Source organism: Vanderwaltozyma polyspora, genomic scaffold (genome assembly GCF_000150035.1).
Source record: "Vanderwaltozyma polyspora DSM 70294 KpolScaffold458 genomic scaffold, whole genome shotgun sequence".
NCBI classification, from domain to species: Eukaryota; Fungi; Ascomycota; class Saccharomycetes; order Saccharomycetales; family Saccharomycetaceae; genus Vanderwaltozyma; species Vanderwaltozyma polyspora.
Genome location: NW_001834599.1, coordinates 11,007 through 33,219, shown reverse-complemented (window position 1 = coordinate 33,219; position 22,213 = coordinate 11,007). Strand labels below are relative to the sequence as shown.

At 41.7% G+C, this 22,213-nt stretch overlaps 1 protein-coding gene across 1 annotated transcript; it reads right to left on the bottom strand.

The window, feature by feature from the left end:
- Window positions 1-1,599: 1,599 nt before the first annotated feature.
- FLO11 (Flo11p) lies at window positions 1,600-20,655 on the bottom strand (the record flags this gene model as incomplete). The annotated part of the gene is made up of 1 exon (XM_001643018.1): window positions 1,600-20,655. One exon carries the CDS (start codon window positions 20,653-20,655, stop codon window positions 1,600-1,602), a length of 19,056 nt encoding a protein of 6,351 aa, XP_001643068.1.
- Window positions 20,656-22,213: the final 1,558 nt, after the last annotated feature.

Below are 22,213 nucleotides of genomic sequence, written 5' to 3'. Positions count from 1 at the left end.
CCATTATATAACTATAATATTACTTCCATCTCGACACTTGAATACATAACTCTCACTTGACTTTCATACTTCATAATCTCTTACAATTTAACACACATTAAATTATACATAATATACCTCATAATCATTTCAAGATTTCTAGAATAGAAATTCATATCAGAAATAAATTTAGTCTTTACCACCCACATTTCCCTTTTTCTGTCACAGATCTAGTTTATTTTTCATTAATAAATAGTTTCCAGACTACAAACAAACAAAGAACCTACATATAATACAAGGATCTATACTTCCGGTACCATAGTTAATAATATATCTTAAATTTGCATTTTGCATAGTATTCCGTATATTACCCAAATATTCAAGAAAAATATACAAAACTTTTATTTGACTCCAAAATATTGTCTACTTATAAAGTATAATATATTATTAAACTTTCTCATAACAGTGATACTTCTATCTTAATCTATCTTATCATATCGTACTTCAAATAAATGGTAATACAAGTACATTCTCTATTTGTGTCTACATATAACTAGATTATATAATATTACATAAAGTTATGACAATAATCTAATATCCTCTCAATGAACTATTTTAATCTATTTATCTCAGAATTCGTTTACTCCAAGCTTACTATAAAGAAAGTATTTGAATCGTATATTTACAATAATATCAAAAAAATACATATTGACTTCTTCTAATATCTATCATCGTACTGCTGCATATTAGGGTATATTATTAAAAATATAAAATGAAAACCACATTAAATAACTCTTAAAATATAATTCAATCAATTCCATATTTCAAACACAAAATATCTCACTCACATATATAAGGCTTGATTTTTAATCAGCATACTTCTAATCCTACAATTAACCTTCGAAGTACTTTATACTTTTATATTTTGGCATTCATTTTTTTATCTTCTGCCTTTTTACTTCCACCAACAAAATATTTTTGAAAAAACTAAACTTAAAAGGCAGTCTTGTGTTTAGTAGTGAATTCGTTTTTGTACAAAACAACAAGAATAAGGAAAAAGAAGGACACTAATAAAATGCCAATAAGGCCTATATAAATACTTCATACCCTAATATTTAATATTCTGGATCAAACAATACAGGATTACTTATTAGATATAAAATATAAAGCAATCACATATATTTGAAATAATCAATAATAATATCATGTTTTTTATTCACTATTTCTGTTAATTATTTCCATTTCATATAAGTAACCTACACTAAATATAAACCCTGCAACAAATCCACAGACTTCTATATCCATAAGATCATCCAAATTAAAACATCCAAATTAAAACTAAGAAAGATCCTGCTTTCAAGCTATACTTATAAACATTGAATTCTATTTGATTTATTAATATATGCAACCAGTAATAAGTTACTCCTCTAGTCCATGAAATTTTATACATTAATATACACTCACTTAAATAGTATTGTAATCTATATCTGACTGAAAATAGCTTCTTAACGAAATCTAAATCTAATAAAATAACACAAATAATATATATTGTCTAGATTATTTATACAATATTTGAATAAATTAACGAACTAAAAACGGTAGTTATAAATCTTAAATAGACTAAACCAAAATTGCCAAAACAATCATACCAATCAAACCGGATAATGAATTGCTTATCTTATTTGATACACCAGCACCTTCATAAGAAGATGAGATACCTACAGTAGCAGATGGGTTAGATCCAGATGATGTGACATCATCAGTGACAGAAGTATTCAAATCTGAAGATACAGTTGACATAGAGCTACCTGGTGGAACCAATGTAGTTACACTTTGTGTATTAGAAGTTGGAACAGATGAGGTTATAACAGTCGTATGACCTGCAGAGTCGGTAGTGGTAATGTGAGTAACAGTGTTATCTGTTGGTTTAGCAGTTTCACTAGCAGCAGATGAGGTTATAACAGTTGTGTGACCAGCAGAGTCAGTGGTGGTGATATGGGTAACAGTGTTATCTGTTGGTTTAGCATTTTCACTAGCAGCAGATGAGGTTATAACAGTTGTGTGACCAGCAGAGTCAGTGGTGGTGATATGGGTAACAGTGTTATCTGTTGGTTTAGCATTTTCACTAGCAGCAGATGAGGTTATAACAGTTGTGTGACCAGCAGAGTCAGTGGTGGTGATATGGGTAACAGTGTTATCTGTTGGTTTAGCATTTTCACTAGCAGCAGATGAGGTTATAACAGTTGTGTGACCAGCAGAGTCAGTGGTGGTAATGTAAGTAACAGTGTTATCTGTTGGCCTAGTTGAACCTACAGAAGTAGAACATGGAACAGTAGTCGTCAAAGTTACCACATTACCATCAGACATAGTTACAGTTACTGTAGAAACACTATCCGTAACTACGACACTCGACCTGGAAACTTCCGACGCCTCCAAAGTAGTCGTACCAGTGGTAACATTACCTTCAGAATCGGTGGAAGTGTAGGTAAAAGTGGTGACTTCTTCTTCACTAGTGTGAGAGACTATGTAGGTGGTGGTACCATTGGTAACATTACCTTCAGAGTCGGTAGTGGTGTAGAAAGAGATGACATCGGTTTCGGTGTGGCTACCGGAGGATACAACAGTAGTGACTGGAGCTGGAACACCAGAAGAGGTGACTGGGTAGGTGGTAGAAGTGGTAACGACTTCACCTTCAGAGTCGGTAGTGGTGTAGAAAGAGATGACGTCGGTTTCGGTGTGGCTACCAGAGGATACAACAGTAGTGACTGGAGCTGGAACACCAGAAGAGGTGACTGGGTAGGTGGTAGAAGTGGTAACGACTTCACCTTCAGAGTCGGTAGTGGTGTAGAAAGAGATGACGTCGGTTTCGGTGTAGCTACTAGAGGATACAACAGTAGTGACTGGAGCTGGAACACCTGATGAGGTGACTGGGTAGGTGGTAGAAGTGGTAACGACTTCACCTTCAGAGTCGGTAGTGGTGTAGAAAGAGATGACATCGGTTTCGGTGTGGCTACCAGAGGATACAACTGTAGTGACTGGAGCTGGAACACCAGAAGAGGTGACTGGGTAGGTGGTAGAAGTGGTAACGACTTCACCTTCAGAGTCGGTAGTGGTGTAGAAAGAGATGACATCGGTTTCGGTGTGGCTACCAGAGGATACAACTGTAGTGACTGGAGCTGGAACACCTGATGAGGTGACTGGGTAGGTGGTAGAAGTGGTAACGACTTCACCTTCAGAGTCGGTAGTGGTGTAGAAAGAGATGACATCGGTTTCGGTGTGGCTACCAGAGGATACAACAGTAGTGACTGGAGCTGGAACACCAGAAGAGGTGACTGGGTAGGTGGTAGAAGTGGTAACGACTTCACCTTCAGAGTCGGTAGTGGTGTAGAAAGAGATGACATCGGTTTCGGTGTGGCTACCAGAGGATACAACAGTAGTGACTGGAGCTGGAACACCAGAAGAGGTGACTGGGTAGGTGGTAGAAGTGGTAACGACTTCACCTTCAGAGTCGGTAGTGGTGTAGAAAGAGATGACATCGGTTTCGGTGTGGCTACCAGAGGATACAACTGTAGTGACTGGAGCTGGAACACCAGAAGAGGTGACTGGGTAGGTGGTAGAAGTGGTAACGACTTCACCTTCAGAGTCGGTAGTGGTGTAGAAAGAGATGACGTCGGTTTCGGTGTGGCTACCAGAGGATACAACAGTAGTGACTGGAGCTGGAACACCAGAAGAGGTGACTGGGTAGGTGGTAGAAGTGGTAACGACTTCACCTTCAGAGTCGGTAGTGGTGTAGAAAGAGATTACATCAGTTTCGGTGTGGCTACCAGAGGATACAACTGTAGTGACTGGAGCTGGAACACCAGAAGAGGTGACTGGGTAGGTGGTAGAAGTGGTAACGACTTCACCTTCAGAGTCGGTAGTGGTGTAGAAAGAGATGACATCGGTTTCGGTGTGGCTACCAGAGGATACAACAGTAGTGACTGGAGCTGGAACACCTGATGAGGTGACTGGGTAGGTGGTAGAAGTGGTAACGACTTCACCTTCAGAGTCGGTAGTGGTGTAGAAAGAGATGACGTCGGTTTCGGTGTGGCTACCAGAGGATACAACAGTAGTGACTGGAGCTGGAACACCTGATGAGGTGACTGGGTAGGTGGTAGAAGTGGTAACGACTTCACCTTCAGAGTCGGTAGTGGTGTAGAAAGAGATGACATCGGTTTCGGTGTGGCTACCAGAGGATACAACAGTAGTGACTGGAGCTGGAACACCAGAAGAGGTGACTGGGTAGGTGGTAGAAGTGGTAACGACTTCACCTTCAGAGTCGGTAGTGGTGTAGAAAGAGATGACATCAGTTTCGGTGTGGCTACCAGAGGATACAACAGTAGTGACTGGAGCTGGAACACCAGAAGAGGTGACTGGGTAGGTGGTAGAAGTGGTAACGACTTCACCTTCAGAGTCGGTAGTGGTGTAGAAAGAGATGACATCGGTTTCGGTGTGGCTACCAGAGGATACAACAGTAGTGACTGGAGCTGGAACACCTGATGAGGTGACTGGGTAGGTGGTAGAAGTGGTAACGACTTCACCTTCAGAGTCGGTAGTGGTGTAGAAAGAGATGACGTCGGTTTCGGTGTGGCTACCAGAGGATACAACAGTAGTGACTGGAGCTGGAACACCTGATGAGGTGACTGGGTAGGTGGTAGAAGTGGTAACGACTTCACCTTCAGAGTCGGTAGTGGTGTAGAAAGAGATGACGTCGGTTTCGGTGTGGCTACCAGAGGATACAACAGTAGTGACTGGAGCTGGAACACCTGATGAGGTGACTGGGTAGGTGGTAGAAGTGGTAACGACTTCACCTTCAGAGTCGGTAGTGGTGTAGAAAGAGATTACATCAGTTTCGGTGTGGCTACCAGAGGATACAACTGTAGTGACTGGAGCTGGAACACCAGAAGAGGTGACTGGGTAGGTGGTAGAAGTGGTAACGACTTCACCTTCAGAGTCGGTAGTGGTGTAGAAAGAGATGACATCGGTTTCGGTGTGGCTACCAGAGGATACAACAGTAGTGACTGGAGCTGGAACACCTGATGAGGTGACTGGGTAGGTGGTAGAAGTGGTAACGACTTCACCTTCAGAGTCGGTAGTGGTGTAGAAAGAGATGACATCGGTTTCGGTGTGGCTACCAGAGGATACAACAGTAGTGACTGGAGCTGGAACACCTGATGAGGTGACTGGGTAGGTGGTAGAAGTGGTAACGACTTCACCTTCAGAGTCGGTAGTGGTGTAGAAAGAGATGACGTCGGTTTCGGTGTGGCTACCAGAGGATACAACAGTAGTGACTGGAGCTGGAACACCAGAAGAGGTGACTGGGTAGGTGGTAGAAGTGGTAACGACTTCACCTTCAGAGTCGGTAGTGGTGTAGAAAGAGATGACATCGGTTTCGGTGTGGCTACCAGAGGATACAACAGTAGTGACTGGAGCTGGAACACCTGATGAGGTGACTGGGTAGGTGGTAGAAGTGGTAACGACTTCACCTTCAGAGTCGGTAGTGGTGTAGAAAGAGATGACGTCGGTTTCGGTGTGGCTACCAGAGGATACAACAGTAGTGACTGGAGCTGGAACACCTGATGAGGTGACTGGGTAGGTGGTAGAAGTGGTAACGACTTCACCTTCAGAGTCGGTAGTGGTGTAGAAAGAGATGACATCGGTTTCGGTGTGGCTACCAGAGGATACAACAGTAGTGACTGGAGCTGGAACACCAGAAGAGGTGACTGGGTAGGTGGTAGAAGTGGTAACGACTTCACCTTCAGAGTCGGTAGTGGTGTAGAAAGAGATGACATCAGTTTCGGTGTGGCTACCAGAGGATACAACAGTAGTGACTGGAGCTGGAACACCAGAAGAGGTGACTGGGTAGGTGGTAGAAGTGGTAACGACTTCACCTTCAGAGTCGGTAGTGGTGTAGAAAGAGATGACATCGGTTTCGGTGTGGCTACCAGAGGATACAACAGTAGTGACTGGAGCTGGAACACCTGATGAGGTGACTGGGTAGGTGGTAGAAGTGGTAACGACTTCACCTTCAGAGTCGGTAGTGGTGTAGAAAGAGATGACATCGGTTTCGGTGTGGCTACCAGAGGATACAACAGTAGTGACTGGAGCTGGAACACCTGATGAGGTGACTGGGTAGGTGGTAGAAGTGGTAACGACTTCACCTTCAGAGTCGGTAGTGGTGTAGAAAGAGATGACGTCGGTTTCGGTGTGGCTACCAGAGGATACAACAGTAGTGACTGGAGCTGGAACACCTGATGAGGTGACTGGGTAGGTGGTAGAAGTGGTAACGACTTCACCTTCAGAGTCGGTAGTGGTGTAGAAAGAGATTACATCAGTTTCGGTGTGGCTACCAGAGGATACAACTGTAGTGACTGGAGCTGGAACACCAGAAGAGGTGACTGGGTAGGTGGTAGAAGTGGTAACGACTTCACCTTCAGAGTCGGTAGTGGTGTAGAAAGAGATGACATCGGTTTCGGTGTGGCTACCAGAGGATACAACAGTAGTGACTGGAGCTGGAACACCTGATGAGGTGACTGGGTAGGTGGTAGAAGTGGTAACGACTTCACCTTCAGAGTCGGTAGTGGTGTAGAAAGAGATGACATCGGTTTCGGTGTGGCTACCAGAGGATACAACAGTAGTGACTGGAGCTGGAACACCTGATGAGGTGACTGGGTAGGTGGTAGAAGTGGTAACGACTTCACCTTCAGAGTCGGTAGTGGTGTAGAAAGAGATGACATCAGTTTCGGTGTGGCTACCAGAGGATACAACTGTAGTGACTGGAGCTGGAACACCAGAAGAGGTGACTGGGTAGGTGGTAGAAGTGGTAACGACTTCACCTTCAGAGTCGGTAGTGGTGTAGAAAGAGATGACATCGGTTTCGGTGTGGCTACCAGAGGATACAACAGTAGTGACTGGAGCTGGAACACCTGATGAGGTGACTGGGTAGGTGGTAGAAGTGGTAACGACTTCACCTTCAGAGTCGGTAGTGGTGTAGAAAGAGATGACGTCGGTTTCGGTGTGGCTACCAGAGGATACAACAGTAGTGACTGGAGCTGGAACACCAGAAGAGGTGACTGGGTAGGTGGTAGAAGTGGTAACGACTTCACCTTCAGAGTCGGTAGTGGTGTAGAAAGAGATGACGTCGGTTTCGGTGTGGCTACCAGAGGATACAACTGTAGTGACTGGAGCTGGAACACCAGAAGAGGTGACAGCGTAATTTATTGAGAATGAGCTGGTGCCTAACATCAAAGTACTAGTTACTGATGTATATTTACCCGTGAGTGATATGGTACTACTGGTTAGTGAAATAGTTCCACTTGTTATCGTTCTAGTTGTTACCTTGATGTCAGCATTAATACTGTTATAGATGCTTAACTTAGTTGTATATGAAGTACAACTGCTTGGCATTTTAGAGTAACTAGTAGCAGTTAAAGTACTTGATTCTGGTTGTGAGGAATTATAATAGCCAACTGACGCATATGATATGATAGACTTATCTAAATTAGACGAAACAATTTCAGTAGAAGATTCACTTATTCCAAATGATCCGGAAATAGCTTTACTATTAGAAACTATTACTTCCCTAAATGAGGAATCATAAGGACCAGAACTAAATACCAATCCATGTGAAACCGACAAAAATAAAGACTCACTAAAACCCTTAGTTTGTGAAACTATAATACTCAAATTAGACATCTCTAATGATTCCTCAGAAGATCTGGAGGTGTGTTCAACTGGGTAAGTGGTGGTACCGGTGGAAACGTTACCTTCAGAGTCTGTAGTGGTGAAAGTGGAAACTTCCAATGATTCCTCAGAAGATCTGGAGGTGTGTTCAACTGGGTAAGTAGTGGTGCCGGTGGAAACGTTACCTTCAGAGTCTGTAGTGGTGAAAGTGGAAACTTCCAATGATTCCTCAGAAGATCTGGAGGTGTGCTCAACTGGGTAAGTAGTGGTGCCAGTGGACACATTACCCTCAGAATCTGTGGTACTGAAAGTGGATACTTCCAATGATTCCTCAGATGATCTGGAGGTGTGCTCAACTGGGTAAGTAGTGGTGCCAGTGGACACATTACCCTCAGAATCTGTGGTAGTGAAAGTGGATACTTCCAATGATTCCTCAGATGATCTGGAGGTGTGCTCAACTGGGTAAGTAGTGGTGCCAGTGGACACATTACCTTCAGAGTCTGTAGTGGTGAAAGTGGAAACTTCCAATGATTCCTCAGAAGATCTGGAGGTGTGTTCAACTGGGTAAGTGGTGGTGCCGGTGGAAACGTTACCTTCAGAATCTGTAGTGGTGAAAGTGGAAACTTCTAACGATTCCTCAGAAGATCTGGAGGTGTGTTCAACTGGGTAAGTGGTGGTACCGGTGGAAACGTTACCTTCAGAGTCTGTAGTGGTGAAAGTGGAAACTTCCAATGATTCCTCAGAAGATCTGGAGGTGTGTTCAACTGGGTAAGTGGTGGTGCCGGTGGAAACGTTACCTTCAGAGTCTGTAGTGGTGAAAGTGGAAACTTCTAACGATTCCTCAGAAGATCTGGAGGTGTGTTCAACTGGGTAAGTGGTGGTGCCGGTGGAAACGTTACCTTCAGAGTCTGTAGTGGTGAAAGTGGAAACTTCCAATGATTCCTCAGAAGATCTGGAGGTGTGTTCAACTGGGTAAGTAGTGGTACCGGTGGAAACGTTACCTTCAGAGTCTGTAGTGGTGAAAGTGGAAACTTCTAACGATTCCTCAGAAGATCTGGAGGTGTGTTCAACTGGGTAAGTAGTGGTGCCGGTGGAAACGTTACCTTCAGAGTCTGTAGTGGTGAAAGTGGAAACTTCCAATGATTCCTCAGAAGATCTGGAGGTGTGTTCAACTGGGTAAGTAGTGGTACCGGTGGAAACGTTACCTTCAGAGTCTGTAGTGGTGAAAGTGGAAACTTCCAATGATTCCTCAGAAGATCTGGAGGTGTGTTCAACTGGGTAAGTGGTGGTGCCGGTGGAAACGTTACCTTCAGAGTCTGTAGTGGTGAAAGTGGAAACTTCTAACGATTCCTCAGAAGATCTGGAGGTGTGCTCAACTGGGTAAGTAGTGGTGCCAGTGGACACATTACCCTCAGAATCTGTGGTAGTGAAAGTGGATACTTCCAATGATTCCTCAGATGATCTGGAGGTGTGCTCAACTGGGTAAGTAGTGGTGCCAGTGGACACATTACCTTCAGAGTCTGTAGTGGTGAAAGTGGAAACTTCCAATGATTCCTCAGAAGATCTGGAGGTGTGTTCAACTGGGTAAGTGGTGGTGCCGGTGGAAACGTTACCTTCAGAATCTGTAGTGGTGAAAGTGGAAACTTCTAACGATTCCTCAGAAGATCTGGAGGTGTGTTCAACTGGGTAAGTGGTGGTACCGGTGGAAACGTTACCTTCAGAGTCTGTAGTGGTGAAAGTGGAAACTTCCAATGATTCCTCAGAAGATCTGGAGGTGTGTTCAACTGGGTAAGTAGTGGTGCCGGTGGAAACGTTACCTTCAGAATCTGTAGTGGTGAAAGTGGAAACTTCCAATGATTCCTCAGAAGATCTGGAGGTGTGTTCAACTGGGTAAGTAGTGGTGCCGGTGGAAACGTTACCTTCAGAATCTGTAGTGGTGAAAGTGGAAACTTCTAACGATTCCTCAGAAGATCTGGAGGTGTGTTCAACTGGGTAAGTGGTGGTACCGGTGGAAACGTTACCTTCAGAGTCTGTAGTGGTGAAAGTGGAAACTTCTAACGATTCCTCAGAAGATCTGGAGGTGTGTTCAACTGGGTAAGTAGTGGTACCGGTGGAAACGTTACCTTCAGAGTCTGTAGTGGTGAAAGTGGAAACTTCTAACGATTCCTCAGAAGATCTGGAGGTGTGTTCAACTGGGTAAGTGGTGGTACCGGTGGAAACGTTACCTTCAGAGTCTGTAGTGGTGAAAGTGGAAACTTCCAATGATTCCTCAGAAGATCTGGAGGTGTGTTCAACTGGGTAAGTGGTGGTGCCGGTGGAAACGTTACCTTCAGAGTCTGTAGTGGTGAAAGTGGAAACTTCCAATGATTCCTCAGAAGATCTGGAGGTGTGTTCAACTGGGTAAGTGGTGGTGCCGGTGGAAACGTTACCTTCAGAGTCTGTAGTGGTGAAAGTGGAAACTTCTAACGATTCCTCAGAAGATCTGGAGGTGTGTTCAACTGGGTAAGTGGTGGTGCCGGTGGAAACGTTACCTTCAGAGTCTGTAGTGGTGAAAGTGGAAACTTCTAACGATTCCTCAGAAGATCTGGAGGTGTGTTCAACTGGGTAAGTGGTGGTGCCGGTGGAAACGTTACCTTCAGAGTCTGTAGTGGTGAAAGTGGAAACTTCCAATGATTCCTCAGAAGATCTGGAGGTGTGTTCAACTGGGTAAGTAGTGGTACCGGTGGAAACGTTACCTTCAGAGTCTGTAGTGGTGAAAGTGGAAACTTCTAACGATTCCTCAGAAGATCTGGAGGTGTGTTCAACTGGGTAAGTAGTGGTGCCAGTGGACACATTACCCTCAGAATCTGTGGTAGTGAAAGTGGATACTTCCAATGATTCCTCAGAAGATCTGGAGGTGTCTTCAACTGGGTAAGTAGTGGTGCCGGTGGAAACGTTACCTTCAGAATCTGTAGTGGTGAAAGTGGAAACTTCTAACGATTCCTCAGAAGATCTGGAGGTGTGCTCAACTGGGTAAGTAGTGGTGCCAGTGGACACATTACCTTCAGAGTCTGTAGTGGTGAAAGTGGAAACTTCCAATGATTCCTCAGAAGATCTGGAGGTGTGTTCAACTGGGTAAGTGGTGGTGCCGGTGGAAACGTTACCTTCAGAATCTGTAGTGGTGAAAGTGGAAACTTCTAACGATTCCTCAGAAGATCTGGAGGTGTGTTCAACTGGGTAAGTGGTGGTGCCGGTGGAAACGTTACCTTCAGAGTCTGTAGTGGTGAAAGTGGAAACTTCCAATGATTCCTCAGAAGATCTGGAGGTGTGTTCAACTGGGTAAGTAGTGGTACCGGTGGAAACGTTACCTTCAGAGTCTGTAGTGGTGAAAGTGGAAACTTCTAACGATTCCTCAGAAGATCTGGAGGTGTGTTCAACTGGGTAAGTGGTGGTACCGGTGGAAACGTTACCTTCAGAGTCTGTAGTGGTGAAAGTGGAAACTTCCAATGATTCCTCAGAAGATCTGGAGGTGTGTTCAACTGGGTAAGTGGTGGTGCCGGTGGAAACGTTACCTTCAGAGTCTGTAGTGGTGAAAGTGGAAACTTCCAATGATTCCTCAGAAGATCTGGAGGTGTGTTCAACTGGGTAAGTGGTGGTACCGGTGGAAACGTTACCTTCAGAGTCTGTAGTGGTGAAAGTGGAAACTTCCAATGATTCCTCAGAAGATCTGGAGGTGTGTTCAACTGGGTAAGTAGTGGTACCGGTGGAAACGTTACCTTCAGAATCTGTAGTGGTGAAAGTGGAAACTTCTAACGATTCCTCAGAAGATCTGGAGGTGTGTTCAACTGGGTAAGTGGTGGTGCCGGTGGAGACGTTACCTTCAGAGTCTGTAGTGGTGAAAGTGGAAACTTCCAATGATTCCTCAGAAGATCTGGAGGTGTGTTCAACTGGGTAAGTGGTGGTGCCGGTGGAGACGTTACCTTCAGAGTCTGTAGTGGTGAAAGTGGAAACTTCCAATGATTCCTCAGAAGATCTGGAGGTGTGTTCAACTGGGTAAGTGGTGGTGCCGGTGGAAACGTTACCTTCAGAGTCTGTAGTGGTGAAAGTGGAAACTTCTAACGATTCCTCAGAAGATCTGGAGGTGTGTTCAACTGGGTAAGTGGTGGTGCCGGTGGAAACGTTACCTTCAGAGTCTGTAGTGGTGAAAGTGGAAACTTCCAATGATTCCTCAGAAGATCTGGAGGTGTGTTCAACTGGGTAAGTAGTGGTACCGGTGGAAACGTTACCTTCAGAGTCTGTAGTGGTGAAAGTGGAAACTTCCAATGATTCCTCAGAAGATCTGGAGGTGTGTTCAACTGGGTAAGTGGTGGTGCCGGTGGAAACGTTACCTTCAGAGTCTGTAGTGGTGAAAGTGGAAACTTCTAACGATTCCTCAGAAGATCTGGAGGTGTGCTCAACTGGGTAAGTAGTGGTGCCAGTGGACACATTACCCTCAGAATCTGTGGTAGTGAAAGTGGATACTTCCAATGATTCCTCAGATGATCTGGAGGTGTGCTCAACTGGGTAAGTAGTGGTGCCAGTGGACACATTACCTTCAGAGTCTGTAGTGGTGAAAGTGGAAACTTCCAATGATTCCTCAGAAGATCTGGAGGTGTGTTCAACTGGGTAAGTGGTGGTGCCGGTGGAAACGTTACCTTCAGAATCTGTAGTGGTGAAAGTGGAAACTTCTAACGATTCCTCAGAAGATCTGGAGGTGTGTTCAACTGGGTAAGTGGTGGTGCCGGTGGAAACGTTACCTTCAGAGTCTGTAGTGGTGAAAGTGGAAACTTCTAACGATTCCTCAGAAGATCTGGAGGTGTGTTCAACTGGGTAAGTGGTGGTGCCGGTGGAAACGTTACCTTCAGAGTCTGTAGTGGTGAAAGTGGAAACTTCCAATGATTCCTCAGAAGATCTGGAGGTGTGTTCAACTGGGTAAGTAGTGGTACCGGTGGAAACGTTACCTTCAGAGTCTGTAGTGGTGAAAGTGGAAACTTCTAACGATTCCTCAGAAGATCTGGAGGTGTGTTCAACTGGGTAAGTGGTGGTACCGGTGGAAACGTTACCTTCAGAGTCTGTAGTGGTGAAAGTGGAAACTTCCAATGATTCCTCAGAAGATCTGGAGGTGTGTTCAACTGGGTAAGTGGTGGTGCCGGTGGAAACGTTACCTTCAGAGTCTGTAGTGGTGAAAGTGGAAACTTCTAACGATTCCTCAGAAGATCTGGAGGTGTGTTCAACTGGGTAAGTGGTGGTGCCGGTGGAAACGTTACCTTCAGAGTCTGTAGTGGTGAAAGTGGAAACTTCCAATGATTCCTCAGAAGATCTGGAGGTGTGTTCAACTGGGTAAGTGGTGGTGCCGGTGGAAACGTTACCTTCAGAGTCTGTAGTGGTGAAAGTGGAAACTTCCAATGATTCCTCAGAAGATCTGGAGGTGTGTTCAACTGGGTAAGTGGTGGTACCGGTGGAAACGTTACCTTCAGAGTCTGTAGTGGTGAAAGTGGAAACTTCCAATGATTCCTCGGAAGATCTGGAGGTGTGTTCAATTGTATACGTTATTGTATCATGTTCAGCAGAGCTGGTCTCGATTGAGCTTAATTCAGAAGTAGAGTTGTGGAATTCAGATTGTTCAGCAGAGCTGGTCTCGATTGAGCTTAATTCAGAAGTAGAGTTGTGGAATTCAGATTGTTCAGCAGAGCTGGTCTCGATTGAGCTGAATTGAGAAGTAGAGTTGTGGAATTCAGATTGTTCAGCAGAGCTGGTCTCGATTGAGCTTAATTCAGAAGTAGAGTTGTGGAATTCAGATTGTTCAGCAGAGCTGGTCTCGATTGAGCTGAATTGAGAAGTAGAGTTGTGGAATTCAGATTGTTCAGCAGAGCTGGTCTCGATTGAGCTTAATTCAGAAGTAGAGTTGTGGAATTCAGATTGTTCAGCAGAGCTGGTCTCGATTGAGCTTAATTGAGAAGTAGAGTTGTGGAATTCAGATTGTTCAGCAGAGCTGGTCTCGATTGAGCTGAATTGAGAAGTAGAGTTGTGGAATTCAGATTGTTCAGCAGAGCTGGTCTCGATTGAGCTTAATTCAGAAGTAGAGTTGTGGAATTCAGATTGTTCAGCAGAGCTGGTCTCGATTGAGCTGAATTGAGAAGTAGAGTTGTGGAATTCAGATTGTTCAGCAGAGCTGGTCTCGATTGAGCTTAATTGAGAAGTAGAGTTGTGGAATTCAGATTGTTCAGCAGAGCTGGTCTCGATTGAGCTGAATTGAGAAGTAGAGTTGTGGAATTCAGATTGTTCAGCAGAGCTGGTCTCGATTGAGCTTAATTCAGAAGTAGAGTTGTGGAATTCAGATTGTTCAGCAGAGCTGGTCTCAACTGAGCTGAATTGAGAAGTAGAGTTGTAGAATTCAGATTGTTCAGCAGAGCTGGTCTCAACTGAGCTGAATTGAGAAGTAGAGTTGTGGAATTCAGATTGTTCAGCAGAGCTGGTCTCGATTGAGCTTAATTGAGAAGTAGAGTTGTGGAATTCAGATTGTTCAGCAGAGCTGGTCTCGATTGAGCTTAATTCAGAAGTAGAGTTGTGGAATTCAGATTGTTCAGCAGAGCTGGTCTCGATTGAGCTTAATTCAGAAGTAGAGTTGTGGAATTCAGATTGTTCAGCAGAGCTGGTCTCAACTGAGCTGAATTGAGAAGTAGAGTTGTAGAATTCAGATTGTTCAGCAGAGCTGGTCTCAACTGAGCTGAATTGAGAAGTAGAGTTGTGGAATTCAGATTGTTCAGCAGAGCTGGTCTCGATTGAGCTGAATTGAGAAGTAGAGTTGTGGAATTCAGATTGTTCAGCAGAGCTGGTCTCGATTGAGCTGAATTGAGAAGTAGAGTTGTGGAATTCAGATTGTTCAGCAGAGCTGGTCTCGATTGAGCTTAATTCAGAAGTAGAGTTGTGGAATTCAGATTGTTCAGCAGAGCTGGTCTCGATTGAGCTTAATTGAGAAGTAGAGTTGTGGAATTCAGATTGTTCAGCAGAGCTGGTCTCGATTGAGCTGAATTGAGAAGTAGAGTTGTGGAATTCAGATTGTTCAGCAGAGCTGGTCTCGATTGAGCTTAATTCAGAAGTAGAGTTGTGGAATTCAGATTGTTCAGCAGAGCTGGTCTCGATTGAGCTTAATTCAGAAGTAGAGTTGTGGAATTCAGATTGTTCAGCAGAGCTGGTCTCAACTGAGCTGAATTGAGAAGTAGAGTTGTAGAATTCAGATTGTTCAGCAGAGCTGGTCTCGATTGAGCTGAATTGAGAAGTAGAGTTGTGGAATTCAGATTGTTCAGCAGAGCTGGTCTCGATTGAGCTTAATTCAGAAGTAGAGTTGTGGAATTCAGATTGTTCAGCAGAGCTGGTCTCGATTGAGCTGAATTGAGAAGTAGAGTTGTAGAATTCAGATTGTTCAGCAGAGCTGGTCTCAACTGAGCTGAATTGAGAAGTAGAGTTGTGGAATTCAGATTGTTCAGCAGAGCTGGTCTCGATTGAGCTTAATTGAGAAGTAGAGTTGTGGAATTCAGATTGTTCAGCAGAGCTGGTCTCGATTGAGCTTAATTCAGAAGTAGAGTTGTGGAATTCAGATTGTTCAGCAGAGCTGGTCTCAACTGAGCTGAATTGAGAAGTAGAGTTGTAGAATTCAGATTGTTCAGCAGAGCTGGTCTCAACTGAGCTGAATTGAGAAGTAGAGTTGTGGAATTCAGATTGTTCAGCAGAGCTGGTCTCGATTGAGCTTAATTGAGAAGTAGAGTTGTGGAATTCAGATTGTTCAGCAGAGCTGGTCTCGATTGAGCTTAATTCAGAAGTAGAGTTGTGGAATTCAGATTGTTCAGCAGAGCTGGTCTCAACTGAGCTGAATTGAGAAGTAGAGTTGTAGAATTCAGATTGTTCAGCAGAGCTGGTCTCGATTGAGCTTAATTGAGAAGTAGAGTTGTGGAATTCAGATTGTTCAGCAGAGCTGGTCTCGATTGAGCTGAATTGAGAAGTAGAGTTGTGGAATTCAGATTGTTCAGCAGAGCTGGTCTCGATTGAGCTTAATTCAGAAGTAGAGTTGTGGAATTCAGATTGTTCAGCAGAGCTGGTCTCAACTGAGCTGAATTGAGAAGTAGAGTTGTAGAATTCAGATTGTTCAGCAGAGCTGGTCTCAACTGAGCTGAATTGAGAAGTAGAGTTGTGGAATTCAGATTGTTCAGCAGAGCTGGTCTCGATTGAGCTTAATTGAGAAGTAGAGTTGTGGAATTCAGATTGTTCAGCAGAGCTGGTCTCGATTGAGCTTAATTCAGAAGTAGAGTTGTGGAATTCAGATTGTTCAGCAGAGCTGGTCTCGATTGAGCTGAATTGAGAAGTAGAGTTGTGGAATTCAGATTGTTCAGCAGAGCTGGTCTCGATTGAGCTTAATTCAGAAGTAGAGTTGTGGAATTCAGATTGTTCAGCAGAGCTGGTCTCAACTGAGCTGAATTGAGAAGTAGAGTTGTGGAATTCAGATTGTTCAGCAGAGCTGGTCTCGATTGAGCTTAATTCAGAAGTAGAGTTGTGGAATTCAGATTGTTCAGCAGAGCTGGTCTCAACTGAGCTGAATTGAGAAGTAGAGTTGTAGAATTCAGATTGTTCAGCAGAGCTGGTCTCAACTGAGCTGAATTGAGAAGTAGAGTTGTGGAATTCAGATTGTTCAGCAGAGCTGGTCTCGATTGAGCTGAATTGAGAAGTAGAGTTGTGGAATTCAGATTGTTCAGCAGAGCTGGTCTCGATTGAGCTTAATTGAGAAGTAGAGTTGTGGAATTCAGATTGTTCAGCAGAGCTGGTCTCGATTGAGCTGAATTGAGAAGTAGAGTTGTAGAATTCAGATTGTTCAGCAGAGCTGGTCTCGATTGAGCTTAATTCAGAAGTAGAATTATACATTGAAGAAATTTCACCAAATGGAGTTTCTACAATATAAATTGTCTCAATTGTTTCAAATCCATCTGTGCCAGTAATAGTCGCAATATGTGTTAAGATCGTTGAATGTACATGTCCAGAACCCCCGATATAACTGGTAATTGTTGAAAGTAATTGCGGTTTGTATACATAGAAAATTGTCTCTGTAAATTCATAACCATCTTCGTTGGTAAAAATAGTTATCTGAGTTGAGAATGTAGAGATCTTCTTCACTGACCAAAAAGAAAATTTAGTAGATGAAGACATTCTTCTAGGTGTTCTGACATAATAAATTGTTTCAGTCGTTTCATTTCCATCTCCGTCAGTGAAAATTGTTGTTTCTGTTGAGTAAGTGGTGGTCATGCCATCCCAGTATGTAATATTGGTGGAGGTGGAAGCACGAATAGGTGTAAATACAAAATATATCGTTTCAGTCACCAAATTTCCAAGTTTGTCTGTAATCTTTTCTTCCCGGGTAGAATAGGTAAATGAATGTTCATTCATCCATGGAGCATAGGAGGTAGAAATTGTTTCATATACGGGTTGTTCAACAATATAGGTCGTTTCCGTAGTTTCGTTTCCGCTATTGTCTGTTACGGTTGTTACAAGAGTAGAAACAGTACTACCAGTAGTTAGCTCTGTATTAATGATATAGCTTGTGGTAGTATAAAAACGGTAGGGTGTATTCACTAAATATACTGTTTCCGTTATAACAACATCATAGCTATTTGTATAAGTGGTCACTAGTGTAGAAAAGGTTAGGGAATCTTCGTTTGACCAAGCGGTATAACTGGTTGAAGTAAATTCAGGAAGAGGTGAACCTACAATATAGATAATCTCTGTTGATTCTATACCATCTGAACCTGTAAATGTTGAATAAAGAATACTGAAGGTGGAAACATATGGTAATTGCCAACCTGATGTACTAGTGATTGTTGTTGCACGATAAGGGGTATATACAAAATAAACAATTTCAGTGGTTTCATTACCATCTGTGCCTTTTATGGTTGTAAACACAGTGGAGTAAGTGAATGTCCCCTTTTGATCCCAGGGAGTGATTCTCGTAATAGTCGTGGCCCTTATAGGAGTTTCTACTAGATATATTGTCTTCGTCCAAAGACCAAGGAATGTGCTCGAATAACCATAACTTGTAGTCACGGTAGTCAAAAATGTAGAAGTGTAATCACCACCCCAAGGAACATACGATAGTTCACCTGTTTCGATTGGGGTTACAATGTAATAATACGTCATTGTGTCCAATAATCCTCTAGAAATAGAAGTCGATAATATTGTAATATAGGGCTTATCCCAAGACGAAAAGATGGTCGTAGCACCTGCACTTGTAGGAACAGCCACAAAGTAAATTGTTTCAGTGGTTTCAATACCGTCTTTACCTTGCAAAGTTGTGATTACAGTTGAGAATGTTGTGGCAGTAGAACTACCAGATAATGGGTAGAGAACTGTTGAGTAGGCGACCTTTGTAGGAGTACGGACGAAATATACTGTGACAGTAGTTGCATCCCCCATAAAATTGGTGGTAGTATAAATTTTAGAATCATATGTAGTAGAGACTGAGCCAGTCCAATAAGTGTTCTCATATACTGTGGAACGGCGTATTGGAGTTTCAATAACAATAACCGTTAGAGTCCAGGAGGCCAACAGATTATCGATGTTGGCAAATGTCGTATATACACTTGTTGTCAAAATTGATGAATATGAACCAGTCCATGCTAAATATTTTGTAGTTGGAGCTAACGAAGGTGTTTCAACTATGTAAATAGTAACTGTAGAGCGGATACCTTCTGAATCGGTTGTGATAGAAGTTATAATAGACTTGGTAGAAACGTAAATTCCTGTCCAAGGTATCAACGTTGTTGATTTGGCAGCGTTGAGTGGTAATGACACATAATACAAAATTTCCCATGTATAATCATAATCATAACCGAATGCTGTCGTCCGGGTTAAGAAGGTTGTTGTTTGAAGAAATCCAAAATCACCTTGGAAGTATAAAGTACTTGTTATAGTTGGGGCAGGAGTAAATAGATAGTAAATAGTTTCAGTTGTTTCTTCACCATCAAACCCAATAACAGTACTCGTTTTCAAAGATGTAGAGCTATAGTTAAGATCCCATGCACTAGTATAGGCAGTAAACGACGTTGCCCTGATCGGTGTGGAAAGATAATACAATGGATAAAGCCATAGACCGAAAAATATCAAGAAGAAGCCGAAAGCTAATTTATATCCGTCTTGTGAATAGGTGGTGTAACTACCCGTCCAAGGATTGGTAATATAATAACCCCATGGAAATGGTGTTTCGACATAATAAATGGTCTTTACGGTGAAACGTAAATCATTACCTAAAACCGTTGTGTAACCTTCGGAATAAGTAACGGTATAAAACCCATTCCAAGGTGCAGTTGTAGTAGTCTTGTAGAGAGCTGTTGGTACAGCAACATAATATGTGGTTATTGTTGTTTCATTTCCATCTTTATCGGTTGTAGTGCTGAACATTGTTTCATAAGTCGAGCAAACAGTCCCACCTATGTCTGCCTCAGTGAGATGAGTTCCCGTTTTTCGACGGATAGGTGTATAAACAGAAAAGATATATTCGGTGGTTACATTTCCATCAATATCAGTATATGAAATCATTCCTGTAGAATAAGTGGTTGTGTACGCATAAGTTCCGTATGTTGTTCTTGTTTCAGAAACAGCATAGCTTGGAATATATATATAATAATAGGTTGTGGTACCCAAAGTGACTCCAAAAAGAACATCATAGCTAACTGCTGTTCTGTAATAGGTGGTATACGTACCAGTCCAAGCAGCTGTGACTTGAATACCCTTATTTCTGGTGGTAAAAACATAATAGACTGAGCCTGTTGTTTTAATCCCGTCGACACCTGTGGTCACGATTGTTGAGGTAGTATGGGTCCATAAATAATTCCCTGTCCATCCCTCAGTAGTTGTCGATTGCAAGAAGTTTGTGGGGATAGCCACATAATAAGTGGTTTCTGTAGTGACATTTCCATTTTCATCTACAATTGTATTATACAAGGTTGAATAAGTTGATGTATAGGCTGCACTAAAGGGTCTTGTGGTTGATATTGTAGAGGTATAACGACGTACTGGGGTTGCAATTAAATAAATTACATCTGTAGTCGATTCACCATCTAACCCGACATAAGTATCAAATTTTGTGGACCACGTTGTTGTGTAATCGATTGAACTCCATGTAGTCCAGGGAATGGTGGTAAGACGAGCAGGTGTATAAACCCAGTACAAAGTAGAGGTGGTTTGACCAACACCAATAATCCCACCAAATGAGGTCAAACCGGTAGAATAGAAGGTTGTATAGGTTCCAGTCCATGGAACAAATGTAGTTAAACCTGCATTTCTTGTAGTATAGACGTAATAAACAGTACCAGTTGTTAAAGTCCCATCATTACCTGTAGTAACAACAGTGGAAGTAGCATGAGTCCATTTTGAATTACCAGTCCAACCTTCAATAGTTGTAGCCTTGTAAAGTGCATCTGGAATGGCAATGAAGTATGTGATATCTGTTGTTGTTGAACCATCGTCTCCAACAATAGTATTATACAAAGTTGAAAAAGTAGATGTGTAACTTGATACCATAAACCTTCTTGTAGTAACAGTTGCTTGAGATGTTAAGATTGGATAGTATATAACCGTAGTTGTTTCATAAACATCATTACCATATTGATCGGTTGTCTTTGTAACTATTAAAGATAATGACCTAGTTGGGACAATAGGATTAAAGTAAGTGGTTGTAGTTCCTGTTGTAAAAATTGGTGTATGAACATATAATATTGTAATAGTAGTTACAAATATAACAAAATTTGTAGTATAAGAAAGACTAGTGGAATATGTCTCAGGATATTGATAATACCAACCTAATTTAGAAGTTGTGGTTGTTTCTGTTGCCAGCGAGAATGCAAGAAAACTCACCAGAAACAGGAAGAAATGGCCCAATTCTTGTTTGAGTCGCATTTTAGATATCACTTGCTAACTGTCCCTCTAAAAGAAATTGGTTTGTAATATTAATGATATTTTATTCTGGTTGTTTTCTATATCTATGAGATGATATTTGCAATGCTGAATATCAATCAATTTTTATCCACTTAGTTATCGATTAATAAAAACGAAATCCTAAATTACTCTTTGCTGTTAAATTATTCTAATGAAAATGGTATTTGTTGAAGGTCAATATCAGAAATACCTTCAAGAAATAAAATTTGGAAAAGTCAGTTTGGGAAAATATACTAATTATTGTAATAGAATATATAAATGTAATAAATTTCAATTGATACTCAAAAGGTGGTTTTAAAGAATTTAAAATTATAGTAATAAAATAATTCCTGCTCAGAAGGAGTAAGAGAAAATAAGAAAAGTGGATTAAAGGTACCTCGGCAAATACACAGCATTATATGAAAAGATTTTAAAATACAGTAAGAGACGAATGTAAGTACAGTATGTAGTTAGTTTATTTCAAACTTAAAAAAGAAATTTTTTTTTGCATTAAATCTGGAAAATAATTATCGAAACCAAGGTCACCTTTCAAATCGAGCAACAGATTCCATTACCAAATGAATCGGTGCCCATTACTTTAGTGGATAACTTTAGTGAACAATAACACTCTTCAAAAGTCAGTTTGAAATATCCAGTTATGAGAAAATCTCTGTTAAACCGATCTAAAAAAAATTTGTAATTACTTTAACAACCTGCCTACAAAAGAAAAAAATAAGTGAAAAACAGTACTGAAAATTACCACTAACGTACAGGTACAACATTGCATATGTTTAGTAACCAGGGGGGGAGGGGTGTTCAGATATGTAAATAGTTGTAATATCTTAAGAATAATACGTACTTGAACCTTGTTTGTCCTTTTCTTATTGCAACAAAAATGCAACTCAGTACATTTCAAGACAAAAAATAACGTAAAGAGCAAATTTGTCACTACACCTCAAATATTCAAATCACTATTAAATTTAATATGAAAAGGTGCATATAGGGTCTTAACTCCTATACTTCCTATTTCCTGCTTTTCCAAAAAATTTCGAAATTTCGAAATTTTGTTCCTCTTGATATTTATTGTCCTTCAAACTACTAATAAGGAAATTAATTGCTAACAAACGACTTCTAAAAAGTTCACGCATAAAACTTTTCCAGATATTATCTCTAAGGTGTATCACTTTGGCAATAACTATAAAAAGAAACGTATCAAATAGAAGGACAAATATCTTGAGAGGTATTGTACGCAATAAACAAATATTTCTGAGGAATCTTGGTAGAAAAAATTTTAATGTTTACATATTATAAACTAAAATTTAATTGGACATAATATAAAACATCATTAATTCGTTATTTCTGGAGTTGAGTTGAGTTGTGATAAAAATCAAGTACAAATCAATATTATGAATGATATTTATTCTACAGTGATTGGCGCTACTCACAACAAAATATTTGATGAATGAAAAAAGAAGTTATATTCTATTTCCTTTACTTAATATAATTTCAAGTAATAATTACCAAAGAGGACAGTATCAAA